At 46.1% G+C, this 23,382-nt stretch overlaps 1 protein-coding gene across 8 annotated transcripts in view; it reads left to right on the top strand.

Moving 5' to 3' along the window:
- kiaa1109 (KIAA1109) overlaps positions 1–23,382 on the top strand; it is a 97,776-nt gene that overhangs the window by 463 nt on the left and 73,931 nt on the right. For all 8 annotated transcript variants that reach the window (XM_084482459.1, XM_084482458.1, XM_084482461.1 and 5 more), the window contains exons 2-24: positions 4,095–4,219; positions 5,179–5,295; positions 6,130–6,208; positions 6,710–6,774; positions 6,862–7,051; positions 7,229–7,310; positions 8,647–8,840; positions 9,345–9,424; positions 10,235–10,382; positions 10,462–10,618; positions 11,513–11,591; positions 13,215–13,306; positions 14,404–14,521; positions 14,640–14,795; positions 15,832–15,929; positions 16,370–16,548; positions 17,354–17,460; positions 17,558–17,787; positions 17,877–18,095; positions 18,467–18,604; positions 21,057–21,233; positions 22,173–22,301; positions 23,139–23,258. In XM_084482459.1, coding sequence (XP_084338585.1) covers positions 4,120–4,219; positions 5,179–5,295; positions 6,130–6,208; positions 6,710–6,774; positions 6,862–7,051; positions 7,229–7,310; positions 8,647–8,840; positions 9,345–9,424; positions 10,235–10,382; positions 10,462–10,618; positions 11,513–11,591; positions 13,215–13,306; positions 14,404–14,521; positions 14,640–14,795; positions 15,832–15,929; positions 16,370–16,548; positions 17,354–17,460; positions 17,558–17,787; positions 17,877–18,095; positions 18,467–18,604; positions 21,057–21,233; positions 22,173–22,301; positions 23,139–23,258 — 3,054 coding nt within the window. In that variant the 5' untranslated portion in view covers positions 4,095–4,119. The remainder of the gene's footprint in view (positions 1–4,094; positions 4,220–5,178; positions 5,296–6,129; positions 6,209–6,709; positions 6,775–6,861; positions 7,052–7,228; positions 7,311–8,646; positions 8,841–9,344; positions 9,425–10,234; positions 10,383–10,461; positions 10,619–11,512; positions 11,592–13,214; positions 13,307–14,403; positions 14,522–14,639; positions 14,796–15,831; positions 15,930–16,369; positions 16,549–17,353; positions 17,461–17,557; positions 17,788–17,876; positions 18,096–18,466; positions 18,605–21,056; positions 21,234–22,172; positions 22,302–23,138; positions 23,259–23,382) is intronic.

Raw genomic sequence — 23,382 nt, 5'->3', positions numbered from 1 at the left:
TGGGTGGTGCTGCTGTCTCCTGGTCTGTGGACCAGGGGGGTGGTGTGGGTGGTGCTGCTGTCTCCTGGTCTGTGGACCAGGGGGGTGGTGTGGGTGGTGCTGCTGTCTCCTGGTCTGTGGACCAGGGGGGTGGTGTGGGTGGTGCTGCTGTCTCCTGTCACTGTGGCCTGTCTCCATCACAATAAAACGAACACACTGCGTGACAAAGCAGCGCTGCCCTGACTGTTGTTCACTGTTGTTTACAGTCCATGTCTGTGCCAGAGAGGAGCTGCAGCGGCTGTGGATGAGCCAACAGGCCTGTTTAATGCTGTATCTCCACAGTGGGTGGTCATGTTCTCATCTACCCTAATAGCTGTCGTAGTGCAAGAAGATAGCCTGTCAAATGCGGCTGGCGCGGATTCAGCAACTACATTTGTCTATTATTTGTTGATCATTAATATTAATAAGTAGTCGACATAGTTAAGAAGTCTATATATTCAATTCAATTCAATTCAAACAACTTTATTTATCCCGGAGGGCAATTCAATTCAGCAGTCCACAGACTAAACAAAATGTACAGACAAGAGACAAGACACAGGAGTACGTCAGAGAGAACTGATGGGCTGGGCAAGGAGTGTACAGTTCGAATTTTAACACTAACGATCCAATAATTAAATAAATAAGTTTGAGACAATGATACCCAAGCAACAAACTGTTACAAATGTTCATTCCAAAGACTGCTGTCGAGGTTTAAAAGCCTGACAGCAGACGGGATGAAGGACTTTGAGTAGCGCTTTGTTTTCCTGAGTGCTGCTGCACAGCGCCGGCCTGGAGGCATTCGTCTGAGTTCTGGGGAGAGGACGCGGTCGCTTTGGTCAACTATTGTTTTAGCTTTGTGGACCACGCGCTTCTCCCAGAGGGAAAAGAAAGTCTTTCTGCCGAACTCCGATTAATTTGGAGCACACCTTCACAATACTGTTCAGGCTATTCCTGTCCCTCCCCACACAAAGACCATCGAACCAGCGAATAAATGAGAAGGTTAACAGACTTTCAATAAATGAACGATAAAACATGATTACAATTTTGTTACAAACATTGAAGGATTTTAACTTCCTCAGTAAGTGGACCCTCTGTTGACCGCGTTTGACAGTAGAATCTGTGTTTGCATCAAACTTTAACTGAGAGTCAAACACAGTTCCCAAATATTTGTAGGTGTCAACAATCTGGACCTCCTCACCATGACTAATACTAGCCTGAGGGATGTTATTGCTTTTCCTAAAATCAATGATGAGCTCCTTTGTTTTTGACACGTTGAGGTCAAGGAAGTTCTCATCACACAGTTAACAAATGTAGGGAGGGCGCTGTCGTGATGTGACCCTGAAGGAGAGACGAGTGCTGTATCGTCTGAGACCCGGCAGCTACCCTGTGCATGAGACAGCTATCAGTGTGAAGAATAAGAAGGAGTGGTGACAGAACACACCCCTGGGCGGAGCCCGTGTTAGAAACAGGACATTTGACATAGCTCCATTAAGTAAAACCCGCTGTTTCCTCTCCGTTAAAAAGGTTAAGAGCAACATTAAGAGCTGATCGGGTAAGTTAAGATTAACCGACGATCGATTAAAATGTGTGGTTGCATCTTGTTAAAAGCAGACGAGAAGTCAGCAAATAAAAGTCTCACATGTGGTTTTGGTTTCTCCAAGTGTTTGTTAACCCTGTCAAGGATGAGGAGTTGAGCGTCATCCACCCCTTTACCTGCCTGATAAGCAAACTGCAGGGGGTGTAGTTTGTCTTCAACCAGGGAGCCAACCACATCTTTTAAAATTCTCTCAAAATGTTTCATCACCAGTGATGATGTAAGAGCAACAGGTCTGAACTGATTCAATTCTCTTGGATTTTTTACTTTTGGGATTGGGATAATGGTTGAAGTCTTCCATAGTGAGGGCAACTTACAACCATCAGCACACATCTGAAAAAGGTTTGAAAACACTCCACTGAGCTGGTCGGCACAGTATCGGAGAGTGCGCCCGCAGATGGCGTCTGGGCCAGCAGCCTTCCCTTATATAGTTTTTTTTTTAAGTAGAGCTGTGACATAGCCTTGAGATATCACCAAACCTTTTTGGGGTACAAGAGAACCATTCAGGTTGGAGACATTGTGCATGGGGTCAGGCCTCTCAAAACGAGTGAAAAAAGAATTAAAATAGTTTGGCCGATCATCATATAGTTCTGGACTTCTTATAGCGATGGTGGAATAATGATCTGTGTGAACTGATGTGTTCAGTGTGACAGCTGCTGTCTCTAGTGAGGGGACGTGATACCAACATCACCTTGGGCCCCGTCCACACGAGCCAAAACAATCTTTTCCCCTCCGTTTCCGTCTTAGGAATTTCTCAGTAAAGACGGACTCATTGCAAAAACGCATCGAGCTGTAGAAATACTGGGGCCCCTGACACTGGGGCCCCTGACACTGGGGCCCCTGACACTGGGGCCCCTGACACTGGGGGTCCAGCAGAAGTACATAAATCGGACTTTGCAGCTTCACCTTAGCCCATAAGGCGAAGCCTAGACGATATGTAGATAGCCTACATGAAGTAGAATGATGGTTATGTTATCATCACTCTAGGTCTATGATCGTAGGAGTGGCGTCTAGTTCCCTCGTTCCCTCCGATTGTTGGAAGAATACCGTGGAGGTCGAGCGCCGCTCGGTGCCGGACTATACACGGGGATGCACATTTTTCTGATGTTTTTTTTTCCCGTTTTTGCTTTGAAACCAATTCAATTTTTTTCAATTTCAAATGAACTCTGTTGATCCCCTGACCTGTAGAGAGCAGCCCTATATCGAGCCCATTTGTAGTCTACTCTGTTGGTTTGCTCTCTTGTCCTCTACTTTGGCCATGTCATCTTGCAGAGTCTAGAAACCATAACTTATTAAGTACATTTTTTAAAACATAAAATTACACTCGACCAACGGCTGTAGCTATATGTGACCGGTCAAATTAAATTCCAGGAACTACTTTCTATAAAGGCTGGCATTTAAAGGACATTCCACCTACTGTAACTATATGGGACCCTTTAAATGCAAGATTGCTACTCTGCCACAAAACTGGGATGGGTTTTCTCTCACTTAAATTTTTAAAGTGAGAGAAAGAGGATTTTAAGTTTAAGTTTAAAATCGATATATCTTTGCGTGGAAAAGTCGGCTGGATCTATCTGTCAAACATCCTTCAAATGTGTCCAAGTATTAGTTTTGAACCCAACATTTGCAATACAAACTATAGACATAAGTGTGGACAAAAATGGAAAATGTTGTTAAAACAGGTTACTTCATTGGGTACACATTTTGTAATATTTGTTTTAAGGCACTCAAGTCTATATATTGTATAGACTTGAGTGTATATTCAATATTTTTAAACTGTTTAAGTAACCAGTTTATGAGGTGTGTATTATATCATTTGCATTTCAGTAACCATAATAAACCATAAACAGATATAAGAACATCAGCATGGTAAGGTAGACAGGGTGGAGGGCTACGGCGTTGTTCTGTTTAAGTGAATCAGTTTGTGTGAAGTATACACGTAACAAGTATACTCTTTGGTATACAAAAACAGTTTCTAGAAAGATGGGCTGACCAAGGCACTCTTCTTAGTTAAAAAAGCTTTAATAAATAGGCTAATTCAAATTGGAATTCTTAAAAAGTTGCCAACATGTTTGGGCCATTGTAGGCCTTCATTAGGGCAAGGTCAGTAAAAAAGGTGTAAGATATAAGAACATGTTGAAAGGTGGACCCCACATTTTAATGGAAACAAACTGTAAATATATTTATTAAACAATACATATCTAGGCATTTAGCTAATTAATTGAATCTCTAAACATTACTGGCATGAGTGTAGTTTGTGTTTGTTTGGTTAATCTATATTCATATCTTAAAATCCATTTCAACATGTTGAAGCTTCAATTAGATATTCCTGCTGGCCCTATGAATATATCAATATGGTCTGCATTTTATTTGTGGAGTAAAGTCAGTTTATCAGCTCAGATTTAGGTTAAAGTCTTTGGAACAAATGTGAGTGCTTTGGACTGTGGGATGGCAGAGTTCACCCCACCTGTTTTTGTTCTAGGGCATCTGACTGAAGACCTGGAGCCATGGAAGCCTCCAAACCCAATAATAACACGTTCCCCAGTCTGGGGGATCTGGACGACTTCCTCACCAAGCACAACTCCAACTTTGTTTGGCTTCTTGTGGGTAGGTACTTCAACACTAGAAGTATTCTTCTTGTGGGTAGGTACTACGACACTAGAAGTATTCTTCTTGTGGGTAGGTACTTCAACACTAGAAGTATTCTTCTTGTGGGTAGGTACTTCAACACTAGAAGTATTCTTCTTGTGGGTAGGTACTTCGACACTAGAAGTATTCTTCTTGTGGGCAGGTACTTCGACACTAGAAGTATTCGGAAACAGACATGAAAGTATAAAAGCAGGCGATCCTATCAGTTACACCACGCTACACTGCTCACTAGGGGCGTAACCATACTCATTCATACCGACATTTTTCGGTACGGGTCTAACCGGATTGATGCACGTTTCATTTCGGTACGTATCGAAAAAAAAGAAAAAAAAAAGTAATTGATGATCACACACTCTCAGGCAGTCACTCTTGTGACTGCCTTGTCTGGTCCTGATGTTTTGTGTTGAGGACCACAATGGAAATAAGTCCTGGACTTTATTGTGTTTTTATCCTCAATTGTATTGGATGTCTTTCCATTTGTGTAAGGCATTTGTTTGAAACAATTTAATAAATCAAATCAAAATCCAATTGATCCAATTAATAAAAATCAAATAATAAAAACTGCTGTACCGAAAAACATACCGAACCGTGACTTAAGAACCGAGGTACGTACCGAAGCGTGACTTTAGTGTATGGTTACGCCCCTACTGCTCAATCCAAACGTTTTTTAAGACCTTGTGTATTTTTGATGACTCTGCGATATTGTATGATATATTGATACCACACACACACACACACACTGCAGTCCACCACTGCCTAGACAGAGCTACACACACACACACACACACACACACACACACACACACACACACACACACACACACCTCAGTCAATGGTCGTGACGGTGAGCCGCCGTAGTTATTTGACAGACCAGGTTTTGTACAGTTAGTTGACCCGTGTTGTGTTGTGTCTTCTAGCCACTATCCTGTCTTGCGGATGGATCATCTATCTAACCTATTATAACTCCCGCAACATCGGCCTCATCCTCACCATCGTCATCAACCGCTTGTACAAGGATGGCTACATCCACATTGGTGAGACCAGTGGCAGAGCCCTGGAGTGGGGATGGACCCCTGCACACACTCAACACACACTCAACACACACTCAACACACACTCCGCACTCCTAGGTCTCACAGGAGGGAGTTCTTCTGAATGCTGTGACCTAGGAACAGGACACAGGGAACATACTGTTGCTACTTGCCTACTCTCATCTTTTTTAAATGATGCAGCACCAAGCGTGAGCCCTGACGTCTATATAGGTTCATAGACCGCTGATATGTGTATATATCTATATAGGTTCATAGAGCGCTGATATGTGTATATATCTATATAGGTTCATAGAGCGCTGATATGTGTATATATCTATATAGGTTCATAGACCGCTGATATGTGTATATATCTATATAGGTTCATAGAGCGCTGATATGTGTATATATCTATATAGGTTCATAGACCGCTGATATGTGTATATATCTATATAGGTTCATAGACCGCTGATATGTGTATATATCTATATAGGTTCATAGACCGCTGATATGTGTATATATCTATATAGGTTCATAGACCACTGATATGTGTATATATCTATATAGGTTCATAGACCACTGATATGTGCCCGTCACTGGTACTGTATTGATCCAAACTGATACACAACTAATGGCCAAATGGAGAAGGTTTACTTTAAATATAAAAAGGCTGTTCCATAAAATCATAGGTTTTAACCTGATATGATTAATTCCACAGCGTTTAGTTCTATATATTTTGTACATTTGATATCAAAATGCTATAAAACACATTTTTGAAGCATTGAATAATAAGCAGCATTTGCTGAAAGGTGTCTTTAAAGCACAAGCTGTGTGTCTCCAGGCTCCTTCTCCTTCTCCGTCCTGTCGGGGAAGCTCATGTTCAGAGACGTCTACTTCATCAACCAGGACCTGTCCGTTCGGTACGTGGACCTGGTCTGTCACACGCTGCACACAACCTTAGCTTCAACACACTCTGACTCCGCGTCCGGGTGTGGTGATTGGATAATCAAGTGTTTCGTTGTCTGCTGCCCTAAAAGACGGATAGCTGCATAGATGGTTGGATATTTAAAAAAAAGTTTCATTTTTTTTTTTTTTTAATATATAGCTTTGAATGATTGAATTTGTTCTAATTCAAAGATGCTGTAATGAAGGCCTGATTCAAGTATGATTTATTTGTTTCACTGCACAAAAGGGACAAACGAAAAAAAAGCATTGACTCTCCAAATTGGTCATTTAAATATCGATGTTCGTATCATCCCAGTATTTCACCGTAGGCGCAGCCTAGCGTCCATCCGTCATCCGGCCAATCAGTGCACAGGGGGGCGGGGTTTGAACTGCGTTGGCAAACACAGTCCTGGGCTCTGCCCTGTCCCCGGCTCTTTGGTTGGTCGACAATGTTTGACCTTTTTTATATCAACTAGGATACAAGACGGCTTCCTCATATTCCGCTGGTGGAAAATGTTCAACCCCAAACAGAAGCAGCACGGTGAGTTGAAGCGTCCAGATGAGGACCACTGAGAGTCCTTAATCGTAGCACTGACGTCTGGCCTTGTTTTTCCCTAACGTGGATTAGATCCCAAGGCGGAGACCAGGCTGTATGTTACCGTCAATGGCTTTGAGTTTCACGTCTACAATCGCACCAGCCTCTACGCTCAGCTCCAGGAGATCTTCGGCCTGGAGCCCACCCTCATCACGCCCTCGAAATACGAGGACAAGTCCCGGGAGGACAAGTCCCGGGAGGACCGGGGCGCAGCGCTGGACAGGTAGGCCCTGCGTCTTCTTCTTCAGGGTCTTTCAAGGACGGTCTGTTTTGTATGACGTCGCTTTGAGGCCCACCTCCCGCGTAGCCAATGTGATGGGCCGCTCCCCCTGTCTGTGTTCCTACTGGTGGGGTCCTCATCTAGACGGGATCTGAATGGTCAGAATGTGGTCTTTTACAGCGTGACCATCAAGGAGGAGATCCCAGACCCTTCCTCTTCCTGGCGTTCCCTCATCCCGGTCATCAAGGTTAACATCAGCACGGTGAGTACCGCTCAGCCCTGACGCCGTCCCGAGGGACAACACCATCTTAAAACCCTCTGAGGCATATTTGTTCAGCATGTGGATATGCATGTGTGTGCAAAGTTTCATGAGTGTAGGTCAAACCGGTTGCGAGTTGTGCTTGTGCAAAGTTAGCATTTTTGGGCAGTTGGTATAGCGCCACCTTTGGGCCAATCAGTGTAATATTTGCTGTCTGCTAATCTTGGGTCAACCTCTACAGGTGTGGTAAATTGCATAAAAAGCGTGCAAGCGGTTTAGGCTGTGCAAGCAAACGCGGCGGAATAAAAATAATAATAATAAAAACATTGAGAATAAGTTGCCTTCGCACACTTTGTGCTTGGCACCTAATAAGGTTCCTACGTTTTTCGTAGGACCACTAAAAATGGCAACAATGATTCGCAGACATGTCGATTGTACACAATCTCAGCTCTTCTCTCCTGCAAGGTGTGTGTGTGTGTGTGTGTGTGTGTGTGTGTGTGTGTGTGTGTGTGTGTGTGTGTGTGTGTGTGTGTGTGTGTGTGTGTGTGTGTGTGTGTTAAGCAATAGATCACGACAGACTGTGGTATGTGCTCATTATACCACAGTTAAGGGGCGTTGCGCGTCGGGACGGACAACGCCCCTTCACTGTGGTATAATGACCGTATACCACAGACTGAAGTGATCTATTGCTTTTATAAAACGGTTACGTAAGTATGGCGAAATGAAAGTCATAGACACCCTCAAATTTGAAAAAGCGAGAAAGTCGTAAAAGCATTTTTTTTAACGAATACAAAAAAGTAGTCCCTCCTGGCTGCCTGCAAAGTGCACGGCGGTTGCTATGCAACACACTGTAGCGTCCTTCAGAGAGAAGGCTAGAGACGGTAGCTTGGTTCGCCGGCAATTTAGCCTACTGTCGAGTTCACCGTGTGCCTATTGCTTTACAACATTTCCACCCTCTCCATCAATCAACATGTTTTTAGGCTTCAGTGAACTATGCTATTGCTTTTATATATAAATAAACAACAGTTCAAGTTAGGCGCGGAGTGATACTGAGCTCTGTAAACTGAACGGGCGTCATAGCTGTGTGTATACGCTCAATATACAACAGTTGGGAACCAATCAGATCGCTTGATTTAAGCCACCCGTTTTATAACGTTTTTACTTATCTCTGCTGATTCACTTGGTTGTGGATACTTGCACAGTGTTTGTTGTGTGAGACATAATAGGCTCTTTATTAATATTTGGATGCTATGGTGTTGTAGTATTGGTCATTCCAAATAAATGGTGTGTGTGTGTGTGTGTGTGTGTGTGTGTGTGCGTGTGTGTGTGCGTGCGATAGGGTCGCTTGGCCTTTGGGAACCACCACCTCCCGCAGACCCTGTGTGTGAACTTCGAGGACGCCTTCCTGACCTACGCCACCAAGCCGCCGTCCAGCCACCGCGACCGCTACATGCACATCCTCAAGGGCTCGCTGGAGAACGTGCGCGTGATGCTGGTGCCCAGCCCGCGCTACGTGGGCATGCAGAACGACGAGTGAGGACGCCGTGGAGTTTAGATCCCTTATTTGACGTGTTGACCGGGTTATATAGAGATAGGCAGTAGCTCAGGAGGTACAGCGGCTGGTCACCGCAAGGTCGCTGGTTCGATCCCCTGCTCCTCCTAGCGGAGTGTGGAGGTGTCCCTGAGCGAGACGCCTCCTCACCCTGACCGCTCCTGACCCGCTGGCTGTCGCCCTGCGTGGTCGACTCCGCCGTCGGTGGGTGAATGTGTGCATGAACGGGTGAATGTCAGTCAACGCTGTAAAGCGCTTTGGATAAAAGCGCTTTATGAATGAGGACCATTTAGATAGAAGATATACACTATGAATAGCTAATAGGTGTGTGTTGCTGAGACTGTAGAACACTTAAAGGTGCTTCTACTTCAGGTCACATATTTGTGCCTCGTCGTTCTGGGTTATTGCGTGTAGATTGTCGGCCAAAGATAAAGATAGATTCATGAAGTAACTAATGTCGACTGACTGGGCACTGTGTCTCTCAGACCTCCGAGGCTGATGGGAGAAGGCTTCGTGGTGATGCAGTCCAATGACGTGGATATATACTACTACCAAGATGAACCAGGTACACACCCACACACACTTTAACACACAAGAACATTTTCCATTATTTCCTTTGTCCACCCTTTTTTCCTGCAAAGCGGCAGTGTGATGAGCTCCTGAGTGTGAACTGTGAACTGTGAACTGTTCCTCGGGGGTTCTAGAGGAAGGCAACCTGCTGATCTGGGGGATTTAGGGACTGAGCGCTGCTTTGTGCTTTCAGTTCCTTACTTCTGTAGCTTACACCAAAAATATGACCTATTGTAGCATAATGAAGATTCAAGAGATGTGTTTGTGTATGTACACATTGTGTGTGTACATTGTGTACACTGTGTGTGTACATTGTGTGTAGAGGCTCCTCCCCTGGTCTTCAGGGGCAGAGCCATTTGAACAGTTAGTGGGTGAATGTCCTGATGATCCGGTTCGCCAGTGTTGATGTTGTTGTGTTGTTGATGTTGTTGTGTTGTTGATGTTGTTGTGTTGTTGACCTGGTGCTGCGCCCGGCACGCCGTGGGGCCCCCTGTGTAAGGTGTAGGGCCCCGGGGGCCCCTGTGTAGGGCGCCGGGGGCCCCTGTGTAGGGTGTAGGGCCCCGGGGGCCCCTGTGTAGGGCGCCGGGGGCCCCTGTGTAGGGCCCCTGTGTAGGGTGTAGTCAGTAAAGGAAGGTGAAGCAGAGTGACACGTCCCCGGGTCTTGGGGCCCTGTGTGACGTCCTGTGTGACGCCCTGTGTGACGTCCTGTGTGACGTCCTGTGTGACGTCCTGTGTGACGTCCTGTGTGACGTCCTGTGTGACGTCCTGTGTGACGTCCTGTGTGACGTCCTGTGTCTGGCTGAAGGTCTGGTCCCTGAGGAGCAGGACGCCGGCGAGGCGGAGGTGGACGGCGTGGAGGACAAGCTTCAGGACCTGCCGCCGTGCCGCGGCCTGGACATCGTCTGCGGCAAAGGAACCGACTTCAACTACGGACCCTGGGCCGACCGCCAGAGGTACGTCCTGGGGCCGCTGTCGGAGACGGGGACGCACAGCGCCCCGACAGAGGTCTGATCTGTGAACACGCGCCCACAGGGACGCTCTGTGGAAGTTCTTCCTGCCGGCGGACTACCAGGCCATGAAGGTGACGGAGGAGTCCCAACCCGGCAGCCTGCGGCAGATCCTGGCCTTCGAGCTGCGCATGAACATCATCGACAACGCCACCATCGACCTGCTGTTCACCAAGAACAGGGTACACGCACGCACACGCACACACACACGCACACGCACGCACACACTGAGCAACCTCTTCATTCTGCTCTACAAAGTCATCCATGTCTGTGTTTCTTACCCCTGGTTCTGGTCAGTTATCTCAGTGTTGATATTTAAGTATTTCTGTTTAATTCCTGATGGCTGTGCTGCTGCGTGGTGCTGAGCCCCTGTTGTCTGTCTCCTCTCCCTCCCTGTCTGTCTGTCTCCTCTCCCTGTCTGTCTCCTCTCCCTCCCTGTCTGTCTGTCTCCTCTCCCTGTCTGTCTCCTCTCCCTCCCTGTCTGTCTCCTCTCCCTCCCTGTCTGTCTCCTCTCCCTCCCTGTCTGTCTGTCTCCTCTCCCTGTCTGTCTCCTCTCCCTCCCTGTCTGTCTCCTCTCCCTCCCTGTCTGTCTCCTCTCCCTCCCTGCTGTCTGTCTCCTCTCCCTCCCTGCTGTCTGTCTCCTCTCCCTCCCTGCTGTCTGTCTCCTCTCCCTGTCTGTCTGTATCCTCTCCCTCCCTGCTGTCTGTCTCCTCTCCCTCCCTGCTGTCTGTCTCCTCTCCCTCCCTGCTGTCTGTCTCCTCTCCCTCCCTGCTGTCTGTCTCCTCTCCCTCCCTGCTGTCTGTCTCCTCTCCCTCCCTGTCTGTCTCCTCTCCCTCCCTGTCTGTCTCCTCTCCCTCCCTGTCTGTCTCCTCTCCCTCCCTGCTGTCTGTCTCCTCTCCCTCCCTGCTGTCTGTCTCCTCTCCCTCCCTGCTGTCTGTCTCCCCTCCCTGTCTGTGTCCTCTCCCTCCCTGCTGTCTGTCTCCTCTCCCTCCCTGCTGTCTGTCTCCCCTCCCTGTCTGTGTCCTCTCCCTCCCTGGTGTCTGTGTCCTCTCCCTCCCTGTTGTCTGTGCTGACAGGAGACCAATGCCATCCATGTCAACGTGGGTGCGGGCTCCTACCTGGAGGTCAACATCCCCATGACCGTAGGAGAGGAAGGTAACCCCAGCAGATGTGCAGTCGCGTGTTAACAATCAGGTTCATATCTGGTTGTGGCTGTAAAATAAAGTTTGAAGGGGTTGCTTACGTACATTACTTTCCAAAAACAGGAAACCATTGAGTGGTTTATTGGGTTTACTACCCTAACGCTGATTGGTTCTTAGTTGCTATCATCTTTAACTTGGTGCATCGTTGTAATTTACCATTGATTTTTAACGTTGTATTTGTAGTGCATTGATTAGGAACTGTATTCATAACTGCGTTGGTATACTTTAAAACAGCCCACTCAGCGCCCGCTAGTTCAACCATGTAGGACTGCCGTCACATCAACAACGGACCAGGAAACACATTGACCCCTTCAGCCCTGGAGGGCGGGAGTGTGTTCACATGTTCACATGTGGCGCCCTGGCACCATCGATAACTGTTGGTCCAACTGATGTTTACCTTTTAATTGGTTCACACCTTTTGTTAGTTTTGGAGCTATTCGTTGATTTTAAGCATACAATTAAGGACGCTATAAAACGTGACAAATCTGTTAAAAAATCAGCCTATTATCATCTTAAAAACTGAGACTTAGAGGGCTCATGTCCACCCAGGACTTCAAAAACGTGTACATGCCTTCATCACTAGTAAGCTGCAATGGTCCCCATGGTCTCCCAAAAAAACCTCTAAGGCAACTACAGCTTGTTCAGAACGCTGCTGCTAGAGTTCTAACAAAGACCAAAAAATGTGAACATATTACACCAATTCTTAAATTGTTACATTGGCTCCCTGTATGTCAGAGAATTGATTTAAATTCATGTTGCTCACCTATAAATCCCTACATGGTTTAGGGCCGAAGTATATAACTGATGCTTCCAACACATAAGCCTTCTAGGTCACTAAGATCCTCTGAGACCAATCTGTTAATTATCCCTAGTCAACACGAAACATGGGGAAGCAGGATTTGATTACTATGCAACAAATAGCTGGAATAAACTCCCTGAGGATTTAAGACTTGCCCCAACTCTGACAGCTTTTAAAACAAGACTGAAGACTTTTATGTTTGCTTTAGCTTTCTGCTAAATCTTAAACACATTGCACTTTCCTTTTAACTTTGCCTTTATTTTCTTTTACGTATCTATTTTATTTTATTATTTCATTTTATTGTATGAGTGTTTCAATGTGAAGCACTTTTAGTCTGCCTCGTGTATGAAAAGTGCTTTATAAATAAAGTTGCCTTGCCTTAGCTGCATAGGCTGCACAAACACCACCTCAGAGTTTCTGCTACGTTGAAATATATATGGCGGCCAGAAAATGTAGTCATGGTCAGTCAGGAGAATGCTGAAACGCAATAATTGAGAAAGCAGGCTAAACCTTAAATTCCCTAAAACTCTTAAGAGATTGGATTGGTTGTTGGACAAATGCTTGTTGCCACTCTTGAGAATACTTCCAAAGTACTTCAATATTTTGCTGTGCTATACTTTCTCAAGCCGTAGTTTGTCAGTAGGATCTCTTGCTATTTTGTTTTGTTACAGTGTGCAAACCGACACCCTTGTGTGCCATCAGACCCTTGATGGTCAGCATCAAAGGTCAGAATCCTAAACAGTGACTCAAATCTCTTGTTTTCCCTTCTGCCCTCAGGGTATTCTCCTACCATCAAGGGTCAGCTGCTTCATGTAGACACCACCAGCAGCATGCAGTACAGGACCCTGCTGGAGGCAGAGATGCTGGCTGTGAGTACAACGGTTAACAACACCCTAATAGAATTCTATTTTATTTTAATTATCTAAGTTCTCTGAGTCAGCATGTCTCACGGCGTTCTTACAGTTAGTACAACCACAGATTACCTCTGACCCACCTGCTAGGATTAACAGGATTACCAAACTGTAAAGCCGCCACAGTCGAAAACATGTTGGCCAAACATGTCTAAGAAGCCACGTTGACAAGAAGTAGCCATTGCTCCCAAATGCTCCTTTTTCTTTTTTTAAAAATCTATTTATTAGGTTTTGCAATTTTTCTCACAATAAACAAACAGTCATGCATATGCACCCCCCCTCCCTCCCTCCCTCCCATCCCCTTAGCAGAGATAAACAAGAATTAGGAGATCTTCAAATACAAAATAGGTAATTGGCAGAGTGCAAAAACAAAGAAGACATGAAACAAAACAAAAATAGAATAAAAATACAATAACAAAGTATGTATGCAGAACATTCTATCTAACATTGTATGGCTTTAGTTATCCCCATCCTCTGAAGCAACTGTTAAGCATAGCCTAGAAAGGGTGTCCATGTTTTCTCAAAGTTTCTCAGTGAACCTTTCAGGGAGAATCTAATCTTCTCTAGCTTGATGATGAATGCTCCTTTTCCTGACCTCGTCCCTGAAGTGACCTCAGTCTGTCTCTGCTTCACACCAACGTCCATCCATGCATGTTTAAGTTAATTAAAGACTTCAGGAGCAGGGAGGGGAATATTCTTTGAGTAACGTAAAACTATCCTGTGAATTATCCCCACAGATTATTTGCAACAAACAAAGTATCTATCTTATGTTTATATTTTTAAGCGTTAACTGAAAATATTTCAAAATTGAATGGTACTGAAATAAACCTGTTGTAAGAACACAAACGCCATGTTGTTCCAGTGAGTATTTCTGACTATAATATGAGATCATTTCGATGTTTGAGACTTAAAACAAGCCTTTTCTGGTAAATGTAATAAATCCCTTTAGAACTGAACATGTGTATAGCTTCTTTTAAACCAGCGCCATTCATCAGGCTCCTTATTTCTCATGCATTTTGGAACAATCTCTTTTTTCTGTGATCTATTTCTTTCAGTTTCACGTGATCGCCAGCTATCCTCGAGTTTGGAACATGCCTCAGTCATGGCAATGTGAGATTGAGGTTTACAAGGCAACCTACCACTTCATCTACGCTCAGAAAAACTTTTTCACTGGTAAAGCCGACCCGCACTATGTATTAATGAGCAATAAACACTTTTTATGAAGTATAAGCCATTTATTTTCATGTTGAATTCACTTTTCCTCCACTGTACCGATGGCTGTTCCGTTCAGACCTCATCCAGGACTGGGCGAGTGACAGCGCCCCAGACATCTACTCCTTTGTGCCCTACGCCTGGAAGTTCAAGGTCCTCTTCCACCAGTTTGAGATGATCTGGGCGGCCAACCAGCACAACTGGATCGACTGCTCCACCAAGCACCAGGAGAACGGTAGGAAACAGGCCTGGGTACTGGGTTTATAACAGGGTATAATGGTAACAGGGCTATGTACTGGGTTTATAACAGGGTATAATGGTAACAGGGCTATGTACTGGGTTTATAACAGGGTATAATGGTAACAGGGCTATGTACTGGGTTTATAACAGGGTATAATGGTAACAGGGCTATGTACTGGGTTTATAGCAGGGTATAATGGTAACAGGGCTATGTACTGGGTTTATAACAGGGTATAATGGTAACAGGGCTATGTACTGAGTTTATAGCAGGGTATAATGGTAACAGGGCTATGTACTGGGTTTATAACAGGGTATAATGGTAACAGGGCTATGTACTGGGTTTATAACAGGGTATAATGGTAACAGGGCTATGTACTGGGTTTATAACAGGGTATAATGGTAACAGGGCTATGTACTCGGTTTATAACAGGGTATAATGGTAACAGGGCTATGTACTGGGTTTATAACAGGGTATAATGGTAACAGGGCTATGTGCTGGGTTTATAACAGGGTATAATGGTAACAGGGCTATGTACTGGGTTTATAACAGGGTATAATGGTAACAGGGCTATGTACTGGGTTTATAACAGGGTATAATGGTAACAGGGCTATGTACTGGGTTTATAACAGGGTATAATGGTAACAGGGCTATGTACTGGGTTTATAACAGGGTATAATGGTAACAGGGCTATGTACTGGGTTTATAACAGGGTATAATGGTAACAGGGCTATGTACTGGGTTTATAACAGGGTATAATGGTAACAGGGCTATGTACTGGGTTTATAACAGGGTATAATGGTAGGAAACAGGGCGATGAACTGTGTTCTATATATATATATATATATATATATATATATATATATATATATACACAATGATTTAGTTTTTAAAGAGGATACATATTTATGGGCTCTTCGACTGATTAAATTCTTCCAGTCGAGCTAGTGTAGATGATGACAGTGATGAACTCAATGTGAACGACTCTATACGTCCACGGGGCGTTCCTCATTCTGCTCTCTGTCGTCCTCAGTGTATCTCGCTGCCTGTGGGGAGACGCTCAACCTGGACTTCACTTTGCCTTTCAATGAGTTTGTCCCGACGACCTGCAACACCCGCTTCAACCTGAGGGTGAGTCACAGCCACGCCCTGTTGGATGTTCTAATCTAATGAGTATTCTATAGTGTCAAAGAAGGTTCTGTTGGTATGCATTGCTGTGTTTAACCTAGATGACAACATGTTCATGGCCAGTTAGAGTGATTCATGCATGCAACAATCCTGAACATAGTGTCTTTAAAAACAAACATTTTATTTACACAAGGTCCGACCCAGCGTGTTGCTGCTCGTGGCAATAAGATCAACAAATATCTCCTTTAATCAATCTCATCGTGATATTTACCTTTACTTTTAGGGCGTTTAGCAGACGCTTTTATCCAAAGCAACTTACAATAAGTGCATTTGTCAGAATGTAATTTGAGGCCCCATCCATTCACACGCTTTCCCTTCGCTGTGGACTATGAATGGTTTGGTAGAAACAGGGAGTCTTGACGTTGTTTCCTCTGACCCCACAGGCCGAGGACACAGACATGAGGCTGTCCCTCCCAGAGTGCCATCCTAGCCGCTACCCCTTCCTCACTTTGGCTAAAGACTACCAAAATATCAAGCTACCCCCGGACCAGTTCCCACCCGGAGAGACTCAACCCCCACCCAAACACACAAAGTCCCGGTGGAGAAACATCACGCACGCAGAGTGAGGAGAAACATTCACTGTCTAGCTGATTGCCTTCGAATGGCCTCCACGTTCACAGGCACTGAGAAGCACCAACACATGTTCAGCTACTCTTCCTCATGCAGAAGCTCAACATGATGCCGTTAAAACGCTACCAGAGAACATTGAACCAGTTCGACCAATCAGGCTGATTCTGAAAGTCTTTAAAGACCGGGTAAACCAAAAATAATTATGGGTTTTGAGTTTATAATACCACAGGAAAATATATTATTAACCACCCTGCCAAATTTGAAGGACTAAAAAAATCGCGAAGTATATAAAATTATGCTTCAAAGTTGATGAAAAATGAGCAGTAATCCCAGGCTCAGGACGGTGGGGGCGTGTGCGCTGCAGGCCAGGAAACCACGCCCATCACCGGAGAGGTCCAACGGGCAAGCTAGCTGCAAACTGACAATTCAAACCAGACTCGTGAGCGGTAAAACCATAGACGGGTGAAACCACAGAATGCTAGTGCGCGGTTAATGTATTTATACCTAGAGGGCAGCAGGGGGCGGGTTTATGTGAGTATGACCGCTTTACGTAACGCGGTCTTCGATGTAGACCCGCCCATTTTAAACCTGCACACAGAACATTCTCTGAGGCCTAGCTCCTCAAGGAAATGATGAATGGGAAAAATATTTTTTACATGTTTTGAGGGACACATTTAAGGCCTAATTAATATGATAAGAAGAAAAATACTGAATTTGGTTTACCCGGTCTTTAACTTTGATGAACGGTAACAGGCTCAGGCTCTCCGCCCCTGAACTGACCTGCTTTGTGTTTCCAGAAGTGGCTGGGTGGACTGCTGGAGCGTGCCCAACTTCCTGCTCATCATCGACTACACGTGGCACCCCATCTACCCCCAGAAGCTGGACGAGCAGCTCAAGCAGTCCTGTGAGCCCTAAGAGTCCTCCTGTGGTGTGTAACGTGTTGTAGCGATGGTACGTCAGTGTGATGACACTCCTCCTCCTCCCCCCCCCTCCTCCTCCAGTGTCGGAGATCGAGGAGTCGATGCTGTCCTCGCTGCGGCCGCCCGAGCACATGCCGCTCCCCCACAGAGCGCCGCTGCGCTCCGACGGCTTCTCCTCCGCCAACCACGGCCGGCCGTCCGCCGACCCCTCGGAGCTGCCCCCCGACCGGCTGCACGTGGAGATGGAAATGTCCCCCGACTCCCAGATCCTCCTCTACGGCCCGCTGCTCAGGGCCCTGGTCGCCATCAAGGTGCCCACACGCCTCCGCTCTTGTGGTCCGCTCTTATCGTCTCCAAGAGGCGGAGGTCTGACCCGTGTGTCCTTTGGGTTCCTGCTCAGGAGAACTACTTTGGCGAGGACGACATGTACACCGACTTTGAGGAGACGGCGTCCAGCCCCGTGCTGTCCACCTGCACCTCGTCGGGCCTGGGCTGGTCCCCGCTGGGCATGGAGGACGGGGAGCGGCGGGAGGCGTGCAGCGTCCACCCGCTGCACCTCCGGCCCTGGGACATCACCGTGCTCATCAACCTCTACAAGGTCCACGGGCGCCTGCCCATGGTGAGTGAGCAGCGTCCACACAGGGACGCATTCAGAGCAAAGAGTCTTTGGACTAAATAAAGGAAATAAAAAGACAAAAATATGTAATGCTGTCATAACGCCACATCTTTATTTATTCCAAAATAAAACATATATTTGTATATATATTTTATAGAAAAAAATGGAAAGAAAAGACGTATTTCATGGCCCGCTGTGTCCAGCTGGTCCTTTAAGGATACATTAGGCATCGGCAGCCTTTGTGTGTGTGGCAGTTGATTCAAGCGACCGCCACGGTGGACGTAGTCGTTCCGGTAACGTCTAGCTGTGAGCCGGAGGTCACAGACTGCTGGCTGGGCGTGTGGAGCCTCTCTGACGTGTGTGTGTGCCTCCAGCCCTGCAGCAGCGAGGGCCCAGAGGGCCCGTCGGGCTTCCTGGAGCGGCTCTGCTTCGAGATGAAGAAGGGCTACAAGGAGACCATGCTGCAGCTCATCCTGTCGCCCATCCACATCTTCCTCAGCGACAACTACCAGGTGAGGTCCGACTCTAGTGGGGCGGCCTCGCTCAGCAGGCGGAGCGGGCTGACTGGGAACCGCGAGGTCGCCGCTTCGATCCCCGGCTCCTCCTAGTGTGCGTCCCTGAGCGAGACGCCTCACCCTCACTGCTCCTGACCCCTGTCGCCCTGCGTGGGGGACGACACCGTGGGTCTGTGAATGTGTGTATGGCCGTCCTGAAATGTCCCGAATTTTCCCAAAAATCTTTTTTACATTTTGAGTTGTTACTTACTGATAACATAATAAAAACACAATACATTATGTTGATAAAATAATATATTTATTTCCAGGCTACATTTGTTTAGCTTCAAGATGACAACCAACACCCTCAGTCACAGAACTGTGGTCTACGTGACCTTCTGCCACTACTCCACCATTTAGTGACTGCATTTACCGTCATTTCCCAACTATAAGCCACCGTTTATACACAAATTTTCCACAATTCCCTAAGCTATGCGGCTTATGCATGGGTGCGGCCAATACATTTGCAGTGACCACTTGGCTGAAGGGTTTTATATGCCTATTCATTACATAATTAGCCCATTTGAAACTTGTGGGGACTATATATGGGTGCGGCTTATGCACAATTCTGTTTTTTTTAATACATAAATGAAAGGCTTGCGGTTTATCCACGATGCGGCCTATATGAGGGAAGTTACGGTAATAAAGGATCTTTGGTGACAGTACCCTCGTCTCGTCTCAGCTCAGCTCAAGCAGTGCGAGAGCAGCAGGCTGCAACGAGCAGTCTCTGCGTCTCACTGAACAACACAAACGCCAGCGTGCAGCCCACTGAACGAAGCTCAGTCCTTTTCCCATTTACCTTTACATCTTTTCCACTGACCGTCAACCTGTTCTGGTTCACAGAAAGTGTTGAAAACTTAATCAGAAAAATGCAGTCAGTGCCCACAAAATTCTCTTCGTCCCGAGGGAGAATATTGATCCTCCTGACGATTAATTACATCCCCGGGACGACGGGACGTCGTTAGTTTTAATCCCTGGAATGAATGAATCGAATGAATAAAAGAGTCTGCTAAATGAAAACGTAAACTGTATTAAGCCTGTATCATTCTGTAAGTTAAAGATTAATATCAGACCAGCTTATATAATTCATACACATTACACATAGTCGTGTACATTTCTAGTATTTATAATTGTACATACTGTCATGTGTTTACGAAGGCAATCTGACCTGTTTGTAATCCCCGGTCATGTGGTTTATCTTAGTGTTTGCTAAGGGCTAAATATTCATGAGCCTTAATCATGGGATTGTCATTCCTCAGGGGTATAAACATGTTCTATCCATGGAATGTTACTTAATGAAGAGTTAACGCTTATAACATGAAAATCGACATATTTCACATTGTTTCACATGTCGTCTGAATGCACTCCAGGGTTCCCCGCAGCATTTACAGCTTAAGGGCCTAAGCAACACACGCCTGCCGCCTTAACTACGACGTTCCAAAGAAATAATGCATATTATACAAAAGTACCAAATAATCTAAACTTCATTCACTCTCTGTGTATAGATCAGGCTGCAGGGCAACAGTCTGACAACCTGCATTTAAATAAGCATAACTAGTCCACCAGTCAAGAGTGCATCCCCCGTCCAGAGTGTAGACCACCTCTGGGCTGAGTTCCTTTATATTAAAACCACCCCCGTCCAGAGTGTAGACCACCTCTGGGCTGAGTTCCTTTATATTAAAACCACCCCCGTCCAGAGTGTAGACCACCTCTGGGCTGAGTTCCTTTATATTAAAACCACCCCCGTCCAGAGTGTAGACCACCTCTGGGCTGAGTTACTTTATATTAAAACCACCCCCGTCCAGAGTGTAGACCACCTCTGGGCTGAGTTCCTTTATATTAAAACCACCCCCGTCCAGAGTGTAGACCACCTCTGGGCTGAGTTCCTTTATATTAAAACCACCCCCGTCCAGAGTGTAGACCACCTCTGGGCTGAGTTCCTTTATATTAAAACCAGGACGGTTTTGCCGGGAATAACAAAGTAAGTGACACGTAAACACAGATAACGTAAAAAACGTAAAATGTAATTTGTAAATTGTATGTACATCCTATCCCCTCAAGCCACTTCGACTGTCTTTGTTTATCTAACGCTTAGTTGTGATGATAAAAATAAAAGATGATTGTTATTCTTTGAACTCACGGAGCTCGGGCAGGCTGCAGTTCACTTAGTGGACACAGGGGGCAGTAACGAGAATTAATCGTTGATTCTTACGCTGAGTACCTTTTGATCATACAATTATGTTCTTTTAGGACTAGCATCCCAAAATGTAGCTCAGGGTGAAGGTGGTGGATTACGACAGTGTTGTTTAAGCCGACCTAAGTGTTGTCCTCCTCACCGTCCCGGTGTACCAAACGCTGTGTGTGAACGAAGCAGCCCGTGTGTCGTCTCACAGTCCGTGTGTTCCTCCAGCGTCCGACCGCCGACGGCATGCTGAGGGACGGCCACCTGAGCCTGAGCGGCCTGCAGATGAGAGCCCATGCCATGTTCTCGGCCCAGGGCCTGCCCATGGGCAGCGACACGCTGGAGTACGCCTGGCTCATCGACATGCAGGCCGGCATGCTCACCGGACGGGTCACCATCCCACAGGTGGGTTACGTTCTGGTTACACCCAACTGGACGGTCACCATCCCACAGGTGGGTTAGGTTCTGGTTACACCCAACTGGACGGTCACCATCCCACAGGTGGGTTACATTCTGGTTCCACCCAACTTCACCATGTTTCCAAAGGATTCAAAGTGCTGTTTAAGAGTGTAGCCCTAGTGTAGCGTTTCTCAAACTGTGGGACACAGACGCTCTGTTGTCCGTGGGTTAGAGAGCAGGAGGGGCTGGGTGAATCGATGCGCAGCTTGCAGCTCTCCACTGAAATACCTTTCTACCCATTCTAAATAGTCAAATAAATTGAAGATCCACATGTGGCGGTCAATGTTGATATTGGAGCGGGCCGCCACAAATATATCAATGAAAGGGAAACACTGTCATTACTTTCCTAAATGGTGCTGTGGGTAAAGTTTAGGAGCTATCGTTTGAGTGTTAGGGTTAGCCATCCACGTGGTACGTGCTCTGCAAGATGGGGAATCCCTCTTGCCTGTCAATAACATTCGCACACAAGTCATAGCACAGGGGACTGAAATGCAACTGGCAGTGAAACAAAGTCAAGGGAGGCGGCAATATCTTTGGTTGTGTGTTTTCAAAAGCATGCTCTCTCTATTCTGCTCTCTTATATAATATAATACCCACAGCAGCCTTTAATACAGGATGACCTCTATGGAGGTCAATTACACTCGTGGACCTCCACAGTATATGTATTTATTTTTGCAAATCATGATTGAACATTGAATGTAAAAACGTTGATACTGACATCATGAACCCGATACAGAAATGATAGAAATGCGTTTACTAAAAATCAACACGTGTGAACAAACGCAGTGATGTGGAGTCCCCCGGTGAACAGCTCCGGCTGTAAAGCGAGACGGTGATCGTGTGTGTTGACTGTTGTCGTGATGTGTGCGGCGCTGTGCTCTTCAGTTGGCGAACGTGATCGAGTGGGGGGAGACGTTCGTGTTCCACGTGGTTTCTCGGGAGTTCCAGCTGGAGCAACCCAAACCCTCGGTCATCTGCCAGCACGGCGTGGACCGACGGCTGTGTGACGCCAAGGTGAGCAGCTCCACCTGTTGAATGCTTTACACTGTTATAGGACGTGTGTGTACATCTTTCACGTCTGCTAAGTCTGAGCCAGGGCGAGTATTGGCGCCCACCGAGAACGGCCCTCAATCAGTGCTTGAAACGGCTCCTTTGCGCTCAAACTTCACTTCCGTAACAGTGTGACGTCAGACAGTTCACTGCTGAAGTGCAGAAGTCCCGCCTCTCCGCTACCTGCAACGTTTACAACTTCTCGGGGGGGTGAATTTGCAGACACACACGCCACTTGGGGCCTTAACAACACGATACAAAACAGAACGTTTTTGGAAAACGCTGAGATTTGTTGGCAGAAATGAACAGAGAATAATAGGGGTATTTTTACCATAAAGTGGTGTAACTCTATTCTGGTAGTACCCCCAAATACAATTATTAACCCTAAAAAAAGCATGATATCCCCCCTTATAGCATTGATTTTCAGCTTCTCTGACCAGGGGGAGCTGGGTTTTTGAAAGGCCTACACCTCGCCCCTACACCTGGATTGAGGATTCCACATTCTTGGTCATCCGCTAATCGCTGTACATAACAAAAGTCACTACAAGCATGTCGTTGATCCATTTGAAATGTATTCGTTTATTTAAAATGTCAGATTGTTGTCACTCTGGCAACAGTTTTGATACTTTTTACCAATGTGAAACAAAATGGGTTCCTTTCTTCAGCGTAAATGATGAGGATTAACCAAATTTGTTCTTATGATGTTTTCTTAAATGTTCTTGGGGAAGGAATATTGAGGTGTGACACTGATGGAAATACGTCAAGCTATTCCAACTATTTTCACCTTCTCTCTTATGTCAGATGAGCTGCCTGCCCGGCCACTGCAGGACCTCGGAGGACCTGAAGTACACCATGACCCGACTGGCCGTGGACGGGGTGGACCTCTTCCTGGTGGAGCACGGCTGTGCCGCCAACATCAAGGTACCTCCTGACCCAAAGCATCGCTGAAACCAAGTGGGGATTAAATCTGCAGTGTCTAACATCTAACACCCAACATCTAACATCTAACATCTAACATCTAACATCTAACTTCTAACTTCTAACA

Source organism: Micromesistius poutassou (genome assembly GCF_964030765.1).
Source record: "Micromesistius poutassou genome assembly, chromosome: 17".
NCBI lineage: Eukaryota > Metazoa > Chordata > Actinopteri > Gadiformes > Gadidae > Micromesistius > Micromesistius poutassou.
This window is presented reverse-complemented; position numbering and strand designations above follow the sequence as displayed.